The sequence below is a fragment of the Lynx rufus genome, unplaced genomic scaffold, assembly GCF_022079265.1.
Source record: "Lynx rufus isolate CCGP_SWC_20201006 ecotype Redwood Valley unplaced genomic scaffold, mLynRuf1.p SCAF_1, whole genome shotgun sequence".
NCBI lineage: Eukaryota > Metazoa > Chordata > Mammalia > Carnivora > Felidae > Lynx > Lynx rufus.
In genome coordinates, this window is record NW_025814823.1 from 196,675,107 (window position 1) to 196,694,174 (window position 19,068).

The 19,068-nt window shown below is 55.2% G+C and overlaps 1 protein-coding gene across 1 annotated transcript in view; it reads left to right on the plus strand.

Annotated features, from left to right (window-relative positions):
- CAMK2A (calcium/calmodulin dependent protein kinase II alpha) overlaps positions 1-19,068 on the plus strand; it is a 39,923-nt gene that overhangs the window by 17,579 nt on the left and 3,276 nt on the right. Inside the window, exons 12-16 of the mRNA XM_047092458.1 lie at positions 859-899; positions 5,498-5,530; positions 6,513-6,561; positions 13,876-13,951; positions 16,559-16,653. Coding sequence (XP_046948414.1) covers positions 859-899; positions 5,498-5,530; positions 6,513-6,561; positions 13,876-13,951; positions 16,559-16,653 — 294 coding nt within the window. The remainder of the gene's footprint in view (positions 1-858; positions 900-5,497; positions 5,531-6,512; positions 6,562-13,875; positions 13,952-16,558; positions 16,654-19,068) is intronic.

Here is a 19,068-nt window from a genome sequence, read left to right on the forward strand (position 1 = left end):
TGACTACCATTTACCGACCGTCTACTGCATCGAGGTCAAGTGCTGTGCTAAGCACTTTATAGTTATCCTGTCTCACGTAACTTAAGGCATTTGTTTGAAGTCTGAAGCGGCCAGATGCCGGGCTGGGCAGGGCTGGGCATTCCTGCCGATTCCTGGCTGCTGCCCTCTCCAGGGGCTCTGTCCAGGAGGCAGGGAGGGAGGGAAAGAGGAACAACAAGAGGAGGGGCCTCCCTGAGAACCGCTGCTCTGCTTTTCCCAGCACCAGGGACACAGCCAGCCCGAGCATGGGGCTCTGGAATTTAGGGGTAGGGAGGCCTCTGTAGGGGTGGGTGCTCTGGCAGGGATGGGCCCCAGAGCGGGGCATCTGCTTCTCATCACCGGCAAAACGACGCTCGCAGCTGTCCGGAGTGAGTAGGCAGGGCTGACACATGACCTCCGCAGCAGCATGGGGCTAAAATTAGAGTGGGCCAGGGTGGGGAGGGAGCGTCCAGCCCCGGGCCAGGCAGCCAGGCCTCTGGGTTGGCCACCAGCAGCACGGGTGGTGACTGGGATCCAGAGGGAATCCCTGGGCTGAAACAGCAACCCCACGGGCCTGGGACACATTGATCACCTCTTACAACCCATGGGGCCAGAGGGTCACACTCAAGATTGCTGAGAACGGGGGAGCCCAGGCCCACCTAGGGGGCCACCGGCAGGCCAGGTCCCAAGGAGGAAGGAGGAGCAGAAGGAGGAGGTGTCCCCCGGATCACTGAGCCGGCTCTGCGCCCTCCGCCGGCCCGCGGATGCTGCTGTTCCTTACCCTGTGGGCCTTGGTGCCCTGCCTGGTGTTGGTAACCCTCTACTTTTTCTCCTCCGCAGGAGGGAAGAGCGGAGGAAACAAGAAGAATGATGGTGTGAAGGTAAGCCCCCGGGAGCCCGGCAGGGCCAGCGTCAGGCAGCGTTTCCACCAACAGGGCCTGCCTTTCAGGGCTGGGGCGAGACCCAGGCCTTGCTGAAGGTGTTGTGGGCAGATGTGGTCACTCGTGGGGCCGGGCTGTCCCCAGGATTGGTGGGGGAGGGGGGGGGCTGGGGGGAGGGGAAGGGGAGGGTTGAAAGTAGGTGGGAGAGGCAAGTGGCCAGGGGAGTTGGGGCGGGCGCAAGGAAAGGGGCAGGTCTGAAGATACCTGTGGTTCTCTGGGACGGGAAGACTGGAAAGTGAGAGGGTACAAAGAAGAGACAGAGCTCATCATGAGGGGTGCCCTCCTCCTCCCCGAGTGTGGGCTGGCTGGAACGGGCCCCTGACCCAGTGTGCACCCCAGTCCAACCCACGAAGTCCATGGAGGTTGGATAGCCAATCATCTGACAGAGGCACCCACCCTGTCAAGGCCTGCCGGCTCAGGGCCAAGAATCTCCTCCTCCCCATGACCCAGGCCTGCCCTCTGTCCCCACCCCCGATGCCCTGCCCGAGCTACTTCCGCCCACACCCTGCTGACCCCTCCTTCCCTCCTCTCTCTTCTCCCTCTGCTTTCTGGGGCCTGGCCCCCCCCTCCCTCTCCGGCCCCCTCCTCCCCTGCCACTGGCTTGCCTTGTGGGCTCTCCTCTCTTGAGACCCTGCCTTTTTCTGGGCTCAGAGCCCTGCCTGGCCAGGACCCCAGGGCTGGGCTGTGCCCAGGATGCTGGAAGGTGTGGGATGCTGTCCAAACACAGCCATCCAGGTGGGCTGGTGGCTTCATGGCTTCATTGTAGTGGCATTTATGGTCTCAGGCCACTGGCTTTCGTTTGGTTTAGGGGTTGCATGGGAGGAGATCTGGGCTGGCTGGCTGAGGCCAGGATCTGGGCCTCCTCTCTGCCCTTAGTCCTCTGGGGGCTAAGTTTTCCTCATAAGTGCAATGTGCAATGGGTTGGGGTGGGGGGGGCATGTGGACTCCATCATTTCTAAGATATAAGCTTTAAAAACAGAAAAGTAAAAAAAAAAAAAAAGCCAACAAAACCCTATCTAATCATTTTTCCTTCTCATCTTGGGTACGTGAGGAATAATACATAATTAGTTGGTTATCAGCCAAAGTCAGGGTTTTCAAACTGAACTTCTTGGAGCCTGAAGGTTCTGGGGAGGCATCCCTAGCAGCAGGGAGCACGGGATAGAAAGCGGGAGGCTGAGCGGAGAAGATTCTCGGCTTCTCACACCCACTTCAGCCAAATCGCTCCATGTAACAGACATCGCAGTGGTTAAGGGAGCCAGGGAGGGCTTAGCAGCTAGAGACCTCAGCTGGTTATTTCAATCCCTTGAGCCTGTGTTTCCTCATCTGGGCAATGGGAGTAAAAGGGATTCCCACCTCCCGGGGCTGTTTGTGAGGATGAAGCAAACCAGCGTATCCTGAGGATTCAGCAGGGGTACTGGCGTGTGATCCTCGCTCATGAGATGCTAGTCAGTATTATCTTTTCTGTTTTCTAGATTGGACTTGCAAGTAAGATTTCCCTTGAAAACAAAGTTTGATCAAGGAAGTCTTTGGAAACACAGCTCTAAAGCCAACCCAATTTATAAAGTTAACACACACCTATCCCAAATCCTAGGATGGAATCCAGAATTGAGTTCTGGCTGCCTGGCTCTTTTGGGTCATGCATGAGTCAAACGCTCTCCCCCCTCCAGTTGGAAAGGGTAATGGGGGGAGGTACAGTATGAGGGTGGCCCAGTTTGGAGCAGCCGGGGTCCTCTTGGCCCTAGTGGGTAGACACCGGGGGTGCTGGGGTCCCCAGGAAAAAAATCATACTCGAAGGACATAGGGCAGAGGTCACAGGTGCAGGTGGGCTGTGGCTGAAGTCAGCGGAGGAGGAGGGGCGGAGGGAGGGTTGCCCCGTCTGCTTGGCTCTTGGGTGTGGCCCTGGCAAAGGCTGACACAGAGCCGTTGGGTGTGAGGTCAGGTCCTCCCTCATAGCGGGTCTTGGGATGAAGCTCCCTTCTGGCTCCTCTCCAGCCCAGGCCAGGAGGCAGAGGCTATCTGGGGGCAAGGACATCACGTAGCATGGCGGAACTCTGGCTAGTCACCGCAAGGCGTGCCAGTGGGCCCAGCTGGAGAAAGAGCCACTCCTTGCAGCAGCAGGACAGACCCTGAGCGGCTTCTCAGGTGGCTTTGGTGTGGATGAAGAGAAACCCAAAGGCCAGGAATAGCCAGAGTTAACCAGGGGCCTGCCCGGGAGTTGGGGAGCCTAGCCTGCAATGTGTTGCTCTGGGGGGTCCAGTCGTGTGTTTCACTATGAGTGATGCTGGACCTCCAGTCAAGGAACCGTTGGTTTGATGGGCCCCACCGTGCCCTCCTTTGGCGATCTGGGTCATCAGTCCTGCCATCTGTGCAAGGGGAGAATGGTAGGTGTTTCCTGTGGCCAGTGAGTGGCCCTACACCAGAGTGGGCCCTGGGGGGGTCACAGCATGTGCTGCTTGGAACAACACACATTCCGCCCAAGTGGGGACGTACATATTCTTCTTACCACTTGGTCCCTAACGAAACCGCCGACTTCATCGGAGGCTTTGCTGAAGCCCCAGTGATTGCTTCCAACGCCGGACGGGAAAAGGGCTGGTTGGGGAACAGAGATAACACCGTACTGTACTTTATGGGCTTTGCAAGGCAACCCTACTTTACGTCTGCCATCTTTGCTAACCCTAGAACCATGCTTTTGCACGTGGTTCTGGGAGATGTGACTCTGCTTTTGGTGAAAGCCCCTGGTCAGTGCGGGGTTATTATTAGCATCGTTATCGTTTGAGATCCGGGGAAATCGAGCCTTTCTGTTGGCAAGAAGTGATGCCCTCCACCCCCGCCTCCCAGCCACCTCTAAGCCTCTGCTTCTATGAGGAGCGGCCGACCGCTCCCACCCCTCAGCCCCACTCACTGCCCCCTGTTGGTGTCCCATCCGTGCCATCGTGATTCCTCTCCCCCATGTCCCATCCTGTCACTGTATGTCCGAATCTGACGCAGTCTCTGCTCTGTGTTCCCTCCTCGTGTCCCGCCTGGAACCCCGGGCCCTGCGTTCCTCAGGTTTCTGCTAGAAGAGGGGATGAGGGGCTGGCCACGGGCTGCTGGCTGCGGGAGTCTACCAAGCTGGGGCAGATGCAGGGACTGTGAGACTTTACACTGGGCAGTGCCCAGTGAGCCACTTCTGCCACATCTTTGGGGGCTCTGGACGGAGAGCACAGGATCTTAGGCTCCTCCTGGCCCTCAGAGGATCCTGGATCTTGAAGTCAGAGAGTGCAGACTTAGACCTAAGGATCCTCAGAGAATAGCCAGTGCCTCCGCTGCCCCCCACCGCCCCCACAAAGGCCTACCCTGAGGGCATCTCAAGACTGTCCCTGCTCACAGTACAGCGAGGAGAACAGCTTCCAGGCCTCTTAGACGTAAGCGCGTCCAGGAAGGACGGGCCTTTGCAGCGCCATCAGGCTGTGGGGCCTGGAGACCTGGACAGAGGAGAAAGCCTGCATTCAGGGGTTCCAGCCTCCCCTCTGCTACCAGCTGGCTGAGAGACCTCGGGCAGGTCACTGCCCGTCTCTGGACCCCAGCTTCCCATCCGTCCAATTTTAGCATCAGTCTTGACCTACAGCCCCTCCTGAATGTGAGTCTTTGCACCACCTAGCTTAGGAGTGAGCGAAGGAGAAGACAATCCACACGTGTCCTCTCTCTTTCTCTCCTTCCCATGGTTCCCCAGCCAATAATAGGAATGAAGCTACAATCCCCCAAAAACTGGAGTAGGAGGGAGGGCAGGGCCTAAAGACTCAAATTCTGGGCTCAGCCATGCGTCTGGCTGGGCCTCAGTTTCTCTGTCACCGTAAAGGAGCTGAACAGGCCAATCGCTGGGAAGCAGGATTTCAAAGGCTACTTAAAGGACTGGTTTCCACACCGGGACCTGCTTTGAAGTCACCTGGCGATACTGTTTAGAACGGAGATGCCCAGGCCCCGCCCCACACCTAGTTATCAAACTCCTTGAGGGGGCCTGGTGATGTTTATTCTCGACAAGTTTCCCAAGTGACTGTGACGCTCAACCCACCGGGGAGTGGGGTTCTTTCAGTAGAGACACACATGGGAGTCTAGGAGGAGACACGGGGCCTCATCTCCAGACCTGAGCGCCCTCTCGTCCGGCAAGAGCTTTGGCTTCCGGAGGCCTTAGGCAACTGGCATCCAAGCCCTGGGATTGGTTTCCCCCGTCAGAGCTTGGTGTAGGGGGAGCCCTGGTCCAGGCGAGGCCCGGCCTGGAGCTTGCCGGTCGGATGGCGAGCCCCAGGCAGTTGTGCACGAGGCCCCGAGAGCTTCAGGCTGAGAGAGGGTTGGCCATACTAGGGCAGCTCTTGCTGGTGGCCCTGACTTCGTGCCCCAATGCCACGCTGGCGAGGGACCACAGAGGGTGACCCTGAGGCCCATCATCCTTCCAAACCTCCCCTGTCTTTTGTTTCTCTGCTCCCTGCCGTTTCTTCTGCTTCCCTGCCGTTTTCACGCTGTGTCTTTTCCTGTCCCATCTCTTCTCCTTGTTTTTCCAGAAAAGAAAGTCCAGTTCCAGCGTTCAGTTAATGGTGAGTGTCTGCCGTCTCCCAAACGCCGGTAAATGCTGGGCCTCAAACCCTCGCTCCCGCCTCCCTCCTGCAGGGCTGCACTGGGAACCCGGGGCGGGGAGAGGGTGCTCAGGGCGTGCTTGGTACGTGTGTGCCTCGTGCGACAACATGTGTGTTGTGTGTGCGTGTCATTGGCGTGTTTCTGTTGACACCTCCAACTCCATGGCCCAGACCAGCAGCCTGGCGGCAGACCTGAGAGCCCCCTCAGGTATGAAGGTTGATTTGAACCCCATCCCACGTCCAGCCCTTGGCTTCTCGCTTCTCCCCGCCCTCCGCTCTGGAACTCGTCTCAGGGCTTGGTTTGTGCCAGTTGCGGCGAGGGGGGGCTCGGTTTGGCCAAAGGAGTGGGCGCCAGAGAGGCCCTTCTTGAGCTTTTCGATGCTACCCAGGGCCTGCCGGTGGCAGAGGAGCCACCAGCCCCTGCCTCTGTCGAGGGGATCCAGTGGTGGCATGGTGGCCCACATCCCTCTTTTTCTGACTCCATCGCTGTCTCCCTCAGTTGTGTGGTTTTTCTCCCCCGGAGGCCCAGCCTCTCTCACACTGGGCCTCCCCGCCTCTCTCTCTTCCTCTCCTGCCAGTGCGTGTATTCCTTCCCCGTTCTGTGGCCACCATATGCCTTTTCTGCTCTTCCACACCCCCTCTTGGCTCCCTCAAGCTGACAGGGCCAGGGAGCCCTCCCAACCCTTCCAGAAAGGCCAGGGTTCTCCTTGCAACCATCCCTTCATCCACGCCCCCTGCCACCAGCCACCCGCTCAGCTGGGCCCTCCCCCTCCTTAGGCCTGGAGGTCTGGCAGGGTTTTCAGCGCAGCATCTGGATGGCAGAGCCGGCGAGGCTTACGGAAACCGGGCCACAGCATCAGGCAGCCGGGGCGGCCCCGGAACTGGCCGTGCGTCTTCCCGCTTGCCAGGCAGGCCTCACCGTGTCCCGTGTTCTCTTTGGCAGGAATCTTCAGAGAGTACCAATACCACCATTGAGGATGAAGACACCAAAGGTAGGGGGGGCCTTGCCTCCAGTGTCTGGGCGCCCTGGGCCTCCCAGCAGGCCCCCTTTACTGACAGCCCGGGCTTGGAAGGGCCCCAGTACCAACGTGCGTCCTGTTCCTCCACAGAGAACGTGGCTGTGGCCGCTCATAGACCGGGCACGCTGCGGGGCACTGTTTCCCCATATGAGGTGCTTGGTCCACTGGTGGCGTGCAGATAGGCTTTTCCTGTTGTAGGGGTCACGTATGTAGTTTGGTACGTTTTAGGGAAAGGATTAACATAGCCAAGTCATAGATGTATCACAGTGGTAGATGTTTTCTTTTGAATTTTTAAAAAATGAGTTGATTTGGGGGCGCCTGAGTGGCTCAGTTAGTTGAGCGTCTGACTCTTGATTTTGGTTCAGATCACAATCCCAGGGTCATGGGATGGGGCCCCATGTCGGGCTCCATGTTGAGCATGGCGCTTGCTTAAGATTCTCTTTCTCTCTCTGTGTCTGCCTCTCTTCCCTGATCTCTCTCTCTCTCTCTGTCTCAAAAAAAAAAAAAAAAAAAAAAAAGTTGATTTTAGGAGCACCTGGCCAGCTCAGTCAGTGGAGCATATGACTCTTGACTCTTGAACTTGGAGTCCTGAGCACATAAAATAACTCTTAAAACGTCACTCTTAAGTGCTACTGAAAGGAGCGGAAAATTGATATTCACTGTGCAAAATCTGGAAAAAATAAAGTCCATGTTGCTCATAAAGAAAAAAAAGAACTAGGAGTCCTGAGTTCAAGCCCCACATTGGGCATAAAGCTTACTTTAAATAATCAATAAAAAGTGAGTTGATTTTAAAAACACGAAGCGATGATAGGAAAGGAAGGGGAAGCAACAATTCAGAAAGTTCAGTTGACAGGCGTATGAGAAAGACCTACTGTAGCCAGGGGCTAACAGTCCCCAAAAGCCTTCAGATGGATGAGGGAGAGGAACCTAGATAACTGGGACTGGCTAGTAAGGGAGAAAATAGCAAGGACAGTAACAGGAACAGTGGCTGCCTTTTGTGGGGCACGTGCTAGACCTGTTCCACGCACCTGACATTTACCTGCACTTCACAACACCCCTGTGAGGCAGGTGCTGTGATTGAGCCCCTTCTATGGATTGGGAAACAGGGGTCGAGTAAACTGGCCCAAGGTCCTCTAGCTCATAAGGGTAGGATTAGGATTTGAACCTGGGCAACGTGGCTCCAGATGCTGCCTCGTAACCATGGCTCAAAGGTGTGGCAGGCATGCTTGGAGTGGGAGCAGAAAGGACGAGTGTCGACTTTTGCTTGGGGGACCCCAAATCCCCGGATGAGTTCGTGATGTCCCGCTGTGCTGCCTGCGCCCGGCCACCCCGCGGGACAGGGAGACCAGCCACGGTGGGTGGGGGTTCGTTCTCACAGCTCATGGTGGAGACACCTGGGGGGTGTCTGTAATTTAGAAAAACACGGTTGGCTTGGAGAGATTGCAGCTATATCCGTGTCGACGTTTCTCAGTGTAAACATTTGCCTCTAAAAGAATACAATGAAGGGGACAGAGCGGTTTACTATGTAACAGATTTTTTGGTACCGTTGCATTTCCGCCTCTAAGGTCAGTGTGACCCACAGAGCACCATGGCTACCTTCCGTCTCTGCCAGGATGCCTTGGGAGACCAGCCCCCACCCTGTGTGTGTCCCTGGGTGGTCATTCCCAGCTGGGCATGGGGGCACTCTATCACCACGGCCTGGGACTAGAGCCAACCAGTCTTCCGTGATGGCACCCTTTAAAAATAGATTACCTCGGGGCACCTGGGTGGCTCAGCATGTTAAGCATCCCACTCTTGATTTCGGCTCCGGTCACGATCTCACGGTTTGTGAGATCGAGCCCCGAGTCTGACTCCCGAGTACTGACAGTGCAGAGTCGGCTTGGGAGTCTCTCTCCCTGCCCTCCCCCCACTCGCCTGCACTCTCCTCCCCCCCTCTCAAAAACTAAATAAAAACTTACCAAAAAAATGGATCATCTTGAAGAAAAGCTCCCTGTTGGGGTCAAGTCTGCACCCTAAGTCCCTCAGGTATGATTTTCTAACCACATTCCCAGCCCTTGCCCCTGTGGATTCTGATTCCATAGGTTTGTGGTGGACAAGACATGGCATTTCTAAGGCTTTCCCCACATTAGAGGCTCACTGTCTTAATGATGAGAGGCACTGGGATTTTGAAAAGGCTCGTTGTGGTCTCATAATGCTGGTCTCAGAGCAGACGGGGGTCACGGATGTAAACTGGCTCCGTGCTTCTTCACTGCGGTCCATTTTCTGGGTGACCTTGGGCAACAAACTCAACCTCTCTGGGCCTCAGTTTCCTTCAATAAAGAGATGATGACGATAGTATCCATTTCAGCGGGTTGCTGTGGGGATGAAATGAGAGGCTGTGTATCAAGTGGCTACACAGTATTTGGCACATAGTTATTGTTTAATAAATTTTAATTTCTTAAAAAAATTTTTTTTTATTCCTTATTTAGTTTTGAGAGAGAGAGAGACACACACACACACAGAATACAAGCAGGGGAGGAACAGAGAGAGAGAGACACAGAATCTGAAGCAGGCTCCGGGCTCTGGGCTGTCAGCACAGAGCCCGACATGGGGCTCGAACTCACAAACCACAAGTTCATGACCTGAGCTGAAGTCCAATACTTAACCACCTGAGCCACCCAGGCGCCCCTAATTTCTTTATTTTCAAACTGGAGCTTAGGGCTGAATGATAAGAGGCCACATAACATTTCCTTGGAGCATTGATTTTACTCAATGATTATTTTGAGACAAATATTTATATGTTAGACAGAGAAATGTTTGGAACAGAATGCAAAATTTGTATGCATTACAAGTGTAAAATGTGACCCGTCGAAGACATTGTCCACATGGAGTAATGGTTCTGGCTGGCGTCCCTGAGACCCCACATGTGCAGCCATTACCCTCTCCTCTAGAGACCAGGATGGGAAGATTTGTGAAGTCTTAAATTTTTGTTCACTTACGCCCTTTTTGTAGAGGGGACTCTGAGGCCCAGAGAGAAAGGGTATATCCAGGTTATTACTGGCAGAACTGGGACCCCGTCCCCTGCTCAGTCTCCCACATGTAAAAGTCCATGTCTGATGGAAGAGACACTGGCTCAGCCAGAAGCTTCTCCCCGTGTCTGGCAGGAGAGAGGAGCCCTGCGCCTCCCCCAGCTTCTTCGGGCCTCAGAGAAAGTTTCAAAAAAAAAAAAAAAAAAAACCATTTTCTGGTGTTAATTTGTTAAGTCTTCTTACTAAGTGAGAATAGCAGCTGGTGGGGTAGATTCTGACCTAACATTAAAGTTAATTAGAAATGTCATCCTCTAGGGAACATTTCCCCCTGAGCAAAGAAAGAGACATTAATATTTCAGAGCACCTCAGGCTTCATGCACAGGCCTCTCACCCTCTGAGCTGCATTGAGGCCCTGCCAGGCTCCTTCCCACTTCCCTACCTCCTCCTGGTCAACTCCATGAAAAATTAATTTCCTCCCCAAACCCAAAGAGCTGCCTCAGAATCTGGGCAGAGACATTCTGGGAAATACCAGCCAGGAATGCTGATCCAATCTCAGTCTCGGCATGCTGTGTGACCTTGAGAGAGTGCCTTAACCTCTCTGGGGCCTCAGCTTTCCCATCTGTAGGGGAGCACTCCTGGATTGAATGAATGAACACCTGGTAGGTGAGAAATGCCAGAGATTGCTACTGAGCAGCTGCTGAATGGATCTCTCACGCAGCAACAGGACTGCTGAGGACATGGAAGGAACCCAAAACCAGAATGAATTTCTCCACATCTCAGAAGCACCAGACTCCCAGATTTCCCATCCCAGAGATGAAGCTACTAGGGAGATTTCTGCTCACTAGACTTCCACTGCTGGCAAACTTGATGTCCTGAGTGGCTGGAGGCAGAGCCAAGTTAGCCATAGTCTCTGGCTGCATTAAGAGAGGTATAGTGTCCAGAATTAGGGAGGGGATAGAGAGTGTTACCCCAGACCTGATATGCTGCAATATTCAAGCCACACTGAGGTTTGTGTGCTCACACTCAGAGAGGCATTTAAATAGCTCAAGGATGCTCAAAGAGTGGATGGCCAGCTTACGTCAGATCCTGCAAATCCCAACCCAGAGGCTTTCAGCCCTAAAAAGAGAAGACTAGTAGAGGGGGAGGGCAGAGGGTCTGGGGAAACAGGTGCACACTTCAGAGGCCCAGAAGGCAGAAAGGGTAAGAGAAATATAAGAAGGGGCTTTCAGGGGGGAGATTCTGACTTAAAAGAAGGAGGAGGTGGGTGCAAAGAGAGGGAGATGTCAAACAGGGCAGCAGGCTGCAGACCCCCAAATCCCAACCCAGATGGAACCATCACGTATCAGGCTTCTGGAAAACATCCCTGCCCAGGCTGAAGACCAGAGGCTGTCCTCAGGGAAAACGTCCAATTCAGAGATTTCCGGATGACAATAATCACAGCTCTTATTTACGGAGTGCCAGGCACTGCTCTAAACGCTTTAGATTATGCATCATTATTTACATACATGAGTTGATATAAAGGGTTTGGAACCGTAGCTGGTCCTTAGTGAGAACCATCTATGTATTAGTTATTCCTACTGAGACATTCTTAACTCACTCGGTCCTGGGAACCACCCTGTGAGGTAAGCAGTGTCCGTAGCTCCGTTATACGTACGGAGAAACTGAGGCACGCAGAAGCACCTTGCTCGAGGTCACAGTTATGAAGTGGCAGAGAATCTGGATCCAAACCCAGGGACTCTGGCTCCAGAATCCATGCCCCTGACCGCGTCGCTAGCCTCCCTGAGATGGCAGTGAGAGGCAGCCCACAGGAGACAGGGCGTTAATTAAGCACAGGCTCGTGCAATGTCAGGCTGGAAGGAATCGTAAGGTCTGTACAGAAAAGGCTAGGAGGTGGGACAGGTGCCATGGCCTGCCCGGAGCACGTGGCCCGCTCTGGATCGTCAGCCTGATTCTGCGTGGGAGTGGAATGAGGCATCTCCTGGCAGGGATGGGTTTCTTCCCACCCTCTGTCTCCAGGAAGGAGGGCAGAGTCGACCTGGAGGCCAGGCTCTTGGGCTCCTAGGGACAGGGACCACCTGGCAACTTGGGCAATTCTAGTACACAGGGTGAAGACAGCAGCCCCAGGCCCCGGTGTTGGGTCCACCCACTGATTCATTCATTCAAGCCTCCTCTGCCCCCGCCCCAGGCAAGACCCCAGAGGGAGCCAGCAGAGCTCAAGGTCTAAGACAGGCTCATTCCCAGCCCTGGTAAATCTTAGCAGAGCCAGCAGATAAAGAATTAGCCCCTCACTGTGGTACTGACATTGGAGAAAATCACCAGTATGTCTACGGAGCACCCACTGTGTGCCAAGAGCCGTGCTGGGCACAGGGCCCCTGCCCCGAGAACAGTATGACGACTCTGGTTGGGGAGGTCAGCCCACCGCAGCAGACCGGCCGACCTCTCTCACCTCCGGTTTGCTCATCGCTGATGTGGAAGTGATGGCCACGTGAAGCTGTGCTGTGAGGCTTCGAGATTCCGCAGGTAGAGCACACAGCACAGTGCCTGATGCACTCGTTCGTTCAGGGATGAGTGCCTGGGGGGGGGCCAGGGGTCTCATCCAGGTCCAGGGATCCTGTGCGACACGGGCAGCCACGGCCCAGCTTCCGTGGAGCACATATTTGAGTTGGGAAATAGATGAGCTTACGGGCCTGATATGTCAGGGAGCATGTGGGGTGTGGGGGTCCTGTGGAAAAGGCCGTGGGCTGGGAGCCAAATTCTGCACCCAGTGTGTTCTATGTCCTCGGGCAAGTCACCCCCCTTACTGGGCCTCCATTTCCCCAAAAGTCTGATAAGGAGGCTGAGTCCCTGGTCCCCAAGGGTTCTTTCAGCCTGGATGTCGTAGGACCCTGTGTCCTCTGGGCCTGAGGTGAGCTCCCTGGCGTGAGACGGGGTGGGGTTGCGTTGGCGGTGGTGAGGAAAGGGGCAGGGACAGGGCCTCAGCCAGGCGTGGTCCCCTCCTTCGGCCCCAGACTGAGAAATGACAGTGTGCCCTTGAACCTCACCGAGGCTGCTCCAGTAGGCCGGAGAGCTGACTGGGTTTGGAGTGAAGCTTGGGCCTGGGGTCGGGGGAGTGGGGGGGCGACCTGCCGCCAGGGAACCATGCGAGGCTTCTGGTGAGACAGCCCTGCCGGGAGCCACGACACCCGGCTCCAGCTTCCTCTGTCACGGAGGCCCAGTGTCCTTGTGGATCAGATGGGGGGCACTGGCCCTTGCTGACCTCCCGGGGTGTCTGTGAGAAGCAGGTGTGGCAACCTGTGTAGGAGAAGGCAGAAAACGGCAGCGCTGAAAATGCGTACCTACAGTGGGCCCGGGGGTTTCGTGTGCATCGCCTCATCCCACCTTGTTACCTCGTTACTGGGGGTGGGGGGGGGGGCACTGTTGTCCCCGTCTGACAGGCCAGGAAACAACCCTGTGGCCTTGTTACACAGCGTGTAAGGACCTGCGCCGGCATTTCCATGAGGTCTGTCTGGCCTTCAAGTCTGGGTTTGGCACTGAAGGGATGAGAGGTGGTGGTGTTTCCATTTCACAGATGGGAAAACCGGGGCTCAGAACAGCACACATCTGATAGGAAAGCTGATGCCTAAACCTGTACTAGAAAGACCAGTTATTTGTAGTGTTTCAGGGGTGGCCAGGGGAGGCCAGGTCTCAGCAACTGGGATTCGTTAAGGCCTAGAAAGTTCTGAACAGCTCAGTGCCTGATTCCTACAGGCACCCAAATAGACCAAAACGCTCACCCAGACCTGAGGGAGGAGTAAAGCCCTAAAACCTTCCTTGGGGGCCCCAGTTTGGGCCCGGGGTGGGAGGGCCCTGGTTCATGGCTACTAGGTCCAGCCCCACCGTTGACCTGGCTTTGATTCAGGCGGCAAAGCAAGGGGATGGGGGCGGGGGGCGTATTTTGGAGACAACCTGGGTTCAAATGAGACCTAACGTCAGAATGTCTGCCATGCACGCCTCACTGAGACAAAGGCTTCCACCTGGAGCACCGGCTTTGCCTTCTGCAATTGAGGGAACCGTCACACCTTTTCCCCACTTTCCTGGGCCTCAGTTTCTGCTTCTGTGAAATGGGAGTCATGATACCTACCTCCCAGGGATAACGTGAATATAAATGAAGACAGTCTCCACGAGGCCCTCGGGTCCTAGCACAGGATCTGGCACATGATAGGGACTCAGAAAATGGTAGCAGGTGCTTCATTACTATTTCTATTACTATCATTTCTCTGTGTCTCCTCCTGCCTTACAGTGCGGAAACAGGAGATTATAAAAGTGACAGAGCAGCTGATCGAAGCCATAAGCAATGGAGATTTTGAGTCCTACACGTGAGTTGGCTGGGCCCATTCTGCATGTCATGTCCAGATGGTTTGTTCAGGGGGAGGGGGTGCTGATGGCTAACTTTGGGGGTCCTGGTCTCTGACCCTCAATCACTCCCTCTGCATGAGCTGTGAGTCAGACTGAGCTCATAGGTCTGTTTTGCATTTAGACTTTATGCTTTAGTGAAGCTTTCTGTTCATAGTACTTCTCTGTATTTCGGTCTTCCCTCTCCTCCTCCTCCTCCTCCTCCTATCTTGTTCCTCAGGAGGGGCTCCAACCAAACCCCTTTGCTTCTCCAAGGAAACAGAGGGTGGTCTCCACCACAGCATGGGTCTCCTCAGGAGATGAGTGGGGAAGGAGGGGAGGGAGGTGGGCCGGGCCGCTCTTCAGACCTGCTGCAATGGGCCTGACCTCAGGAGGGCAGGGTAGGGTATGTCCTCCAGGGAGCAGGGGTGAGCAAAAGAACCTCAAAACAGAACCTTAAATCCTCTGGGGGAATAAGGCAGAGTGTCCAAAACTAACATTAAATGAAACAGGTGGTCTGAGACTGTCCCCTGCGCATCTGGACCAGCCTTTCGTGGGGCGGCTGTGTGCAAAGGCTGAGCTGGAGCGCCCCCTAGTGGTCACCCATACGCCCCTTCCCTGGTCTGGCCCAGAAGCAGGCCCCACCTGGGCCCTTAGCCGACCCCAAGGAGCGGGAGGAGTCTCCACCACTCAGGCAGGGCTGACAAGACCCCACATATGCTTTTTGGTGGGCAAAAGCTGCCAACTGAGGCAGAATGACCCTCGACTGTTGGGTTCAGATGAAGGGGGAAAGTTGTAGCCGGGGTTTGGTTCTTGGGCAGCTGGTTCCTAGTTTCCACTGTGCCCAGGAGCTCAAGTTTGTCTCCCAAGGGTTTGGCAGGCCAGGTGCATGGTAATTGTGGGAGGGTGTTGGCAGCAGCCGATGATGGCAAGGCCCCAGCAATCCCCTGGTTATGTCTGGATGAACAAGGACTCTGGAAGGGACAGGTGTGAGACAGGCCACACGTATGCACGTGTGTGTGCACTTGTCTACACTGCATGTTTGTGACTGTGTGCATAAGGGCCGTGCACAGGTGTGTATGCACGTGTGCACCTGGGTAAAGCATGAAAGCCCAGAAACACGCTGTTGAATGCGTCTTGTGGCCAGCCCTAAATGTTAAATCGGCCACAGGAAGAGTCGTCGAGTCTCTCTGGAAAGATGCACCCAAGGAGGGGGGAAAGAGAGGTGGCTTCTATGGACCCCAGCCCCCCACCAGTGCCATTTCTGGGGACCCGCTCTCACCTCTGTGATGTTACTTTCTCTGGCATCGGTAGCCTACTCCCGGTTCTGACCCCTTGCCACGACCCCTGGAGCCTTTGGTACCCTGAGTCTGGCCCTGTGTAACCCTCACTCACTGAGCCTCAGTGTCTCTAGATGTATAATGGAGTTGGAGAAGGTGGTCCCTGAGTCCCTTCAAAGGCAGGGGCTTCTCCAGTGGGGGTGCTCAGTCTCCCGGACACTCAGAGCTCAGACCCCCCAGCCTTGGAGGATTCTGGAGCTGAAGGGTTCCAAGCATCTCCTATGGTCTGAGCAGAGTCCCCGGCTAGTCCGCCTGGAGAATTTGAGGGGCTGAGTGGAGAAGTGCATTGTCTGGGTCACATGGACAGGACAGTCAGGGAAGAGCAGGGAGACAGTGGCTTCCAGTAGCCAATGTCCAGCTCAGACGATGCCGGGCCTGATACCCATCCACCAGTGTCTCCGGTTCCTCCCCAGGGTTGGGATCTTTGCTTGTGCTGAGGTACTTCCTGTCCCTGGCTTCACCGTCATTGTCACAGGGGTCTGTGTCGTGCCACAGATCCTAGAGACCTGGGGGTGGGGGTGGGGTGGGGGAGATGGCCTTTTTCCTTCCTCAACCTGGATGTCAGGTTTCCCCAGAAGGCTGAGACCTGGAAGGGTGCTCTGAGCTGAAAACACACAGCAGAGGGCCTCCTCACCTTGCCCTGTGCGCCTCCCTCCCAGGCATGAAAAACCTGACGGAATGCTATTTTCCTCATGTTACAGAAGAGGAAACTCTCGCTGAGGGCAAAAAGGCCATTTTTAAAGTAGCAAAACGCACCCCCTCCAGGGATGTACCTGTTTGGTGAGCAGAAGTCACTTTGGTGTGAAGGAAAAGGTCCTCCCCACCGGGAAAAGCCCCTCTGGCTTCTGCTGCCCCCGGTGGGGAGATGCAGGTTGGAGAGGCCCGCACAGGCTGAGTCGCTGAGTCAGCCCCCACCTGGGGTCTCTGCACGAGGCTTCACGGCCACTCATGGCATGCTTGGTGGGTGATGTTAGGCCACTAGCCACTTGCTGGGGATCTTATAACCAGTGAGTGGCAGGGCCAGGACCCGAGTCGAACCCTGGCCTCCCAGTTCTACCACTGGATGGTGGTGGGTGCCTCATAGCACAGTTTGCAAGCCCTGTCCCACCTGCTGACATCACTGATCCTGTGAGGTGGGTTCCATCCCTCTGGTTTCTCAGGCCCACCCTCCTCCAGTCCAGGCCCTGGAGTTAGAGGGTGGCCCCAAGAGGCTACTCCCAACTCCTCTTTCCTCTGACTTCCTCCCCCTAGGAAGATGTGTGACCCTGGGATGACAGCCTTCGAACCTGAGGCCCTGGGGAACCTGGTCGAGGGCCTGGACTTCCATCGATTCTATTTTGAAAACTGTGAGCAATCCCTTCTCTCTGGGGTGCCTGTTGTCTGCTCTCTGTTCCATGTCCTGCCGGATGGCACAGCAGGGTGACAGGCAGGGCCCCCGGGGAAGCTCAGGAGCCAGCGAAGAGGAAGATCCCGTGTGGACAGGGGTTGGTACCACCTTGGTTCCCTCTCATAACCTGGGCCCATCCGACTGCCGGCTGTCCCTCCGGTGGCTGAGGACGGGGACCTGGGACAAGTGTGACAAGCACTCCCAGCCCTCTTCGGCCCTTGACCCTGGGAGGGCTGGGGGAGGACCTTTGTTCCCATTTTACAGATATGGGAGCCTTCTTGCCGGAGCATGCACCCAAGTTACAGCCATCTAGACGCCTGGGGCCACCCCAGCTGTCCAACTGGTCACAAGCCGGCTCATGGGCTGTTAAGGCCTGTGGGTGGGCCGTCCAGGGAAGAGGAGGGGACCCGAGCTCACACTGCTGTGCCCCTGCCTGTTTGTCTAGGTCTCTGTCCGCATGTCTGTCCTTACTGGGCCTCTCCTCTGCAGGAGAGACCCTGGCAGCTTTGCAATCAGGGGCTGTCAGGGGGCTGAGGCTGGGCCTGACCGAGGGCGCTTTCTGCCTGTGTCCATGTCTCATCTTGGCCAGGGGTCAGACAGGGACGAACCAAAGCACATGCAGGTTAGAATCATCTAGCTCAGGACCTGAGAAGTGGCATATCCAGGGTACCCCAAAGGACAGGCATATACCACTGAGGCTACCCAAGATGATTTCCGGTGCACGTGGGCATCACTGGAAACAACATTGGTTCACACAGTGAGAAAGTTGGTCCCTTTCTAAATTCTCTTTCAATACGTCTGGTTTCATCAGGGGGAAGGGCTCAGCTGGGTGCTGGTCTTAAACATCTCTCCAACCTTCTAATTTATCTCTTCATCAAAGAGAGAACGGTCTCAGGCTCAGATCCTTTGCGGGCAAGAGCTCGGAGCTAGGATTACATAACTTTATTTCATTTACACTGGACTCGTGATTAAACTTGTATTCTGTGATACTGGTTGTCCATTACTGATTGTGCCAGGAAGTCTTCTTTTATAATAAATTGGCATAAATTGATAAAGTGTATTGATTTAAGGAAGGATTTTAATGAAGTCAGTATAGTGGCACTTGTAGGTGGCTAAAACAAAGGGGGCATTTAAGTGACTGAAAAAGGATCTAGTCCAACTCTATAACACCCAGAAGGGAAAACTGAGGCCCAGAGAGGGGAAATGACTCATCCAAAGGAACCCAGAAAGTCAGTAGCAGAACCCAGGCCTGACTCACTCCTTCCCTTTCCTGCCCTGGGTCACCCCCTCTCGACTATGTGTTAGCAGCCCCCAGCTGGACACTCCTCTCCTGCCTGCACCCAATCTAGGGGCTCAAGAGCACCCCCAAAAAGCTGCGGAGAAGGAAGCTGCATTTTCCCTTGATTAATCAAACTCTGATATTCCAAGGCTAGCAATGGAGGTTAAATTCTCATGTGAAGAGAGGTGGCTGGACCCCAAGTGTCCCCACCTCCCTGGAGCTCCCTCGCTGATCACCATGGCCACCTCTATACAGGCCTGTCCTCTGGGGGCGCTGGTTCCCCAGAGTGGACTCCCCAATCCCCAGCCAATAGAGCAGAAACCAGGCTGAGCTGGCTCTAAAGGCTCAGGGGTGGGAAAAAGAAAATAAACACAAAGAGAAGGCTGAACTAGTTGTTGGCCTGCGTCCAGGCAGGGGGCCCCATCACAGCACCGGCCCCCTGGACTGCAGGTTTGAACGCCGAAGGGCCCATGAGAGCAAGACCCGGAGTAACGGCCCGCCCCAGGCCAAGTCTCACCATCCAGCCTGTTTTTCCCTGCTGGTGCTGGAGGACCTGGCCCTTTCTCCCACGCTGCCCACAAGGGTGGATGTTAGAAGGCTCCAGTCTAGTCAGAGACACCAAATTAGGGTGGTCATTTCTTTACAAACGTCCGTCAGAACCCCAGCCCTTGCCAACAACAGCAAGGCGCAGTGCCCTCAACAATGCTGAGCTTGTCTGTCCCTTCTGAGACGGTTCTAGATTGTCCTAATTCAGTCCCGTCTGGAGACTGACTTCTTCTAGGTTCTACTGCATTTCCTTCAGGAAGTGGCCCAGCTTGGGACAAGTCAGATTGCTTCTCTGGACCTCAGCTTCCAGATGTGCTAAAATGGACGCATTGAACTAGACGGTCTGGAGTGCCTCCAGCCCTGATTGCTGTCAAGGATAATTGCTGAGGCTTCCTTGCATTTGGTAGGAAGGCCACTGGGTGACCTTTGACCTCGGAGGTCTCTCCCAAGCCTATAATGCAAACGCTCTACATTCTCTCTGAGAGCCCCACATTGTAACAGTCTGTTAGTGTAGTCTACATATGTAAGACTCAGTGATTTGGAATTCTG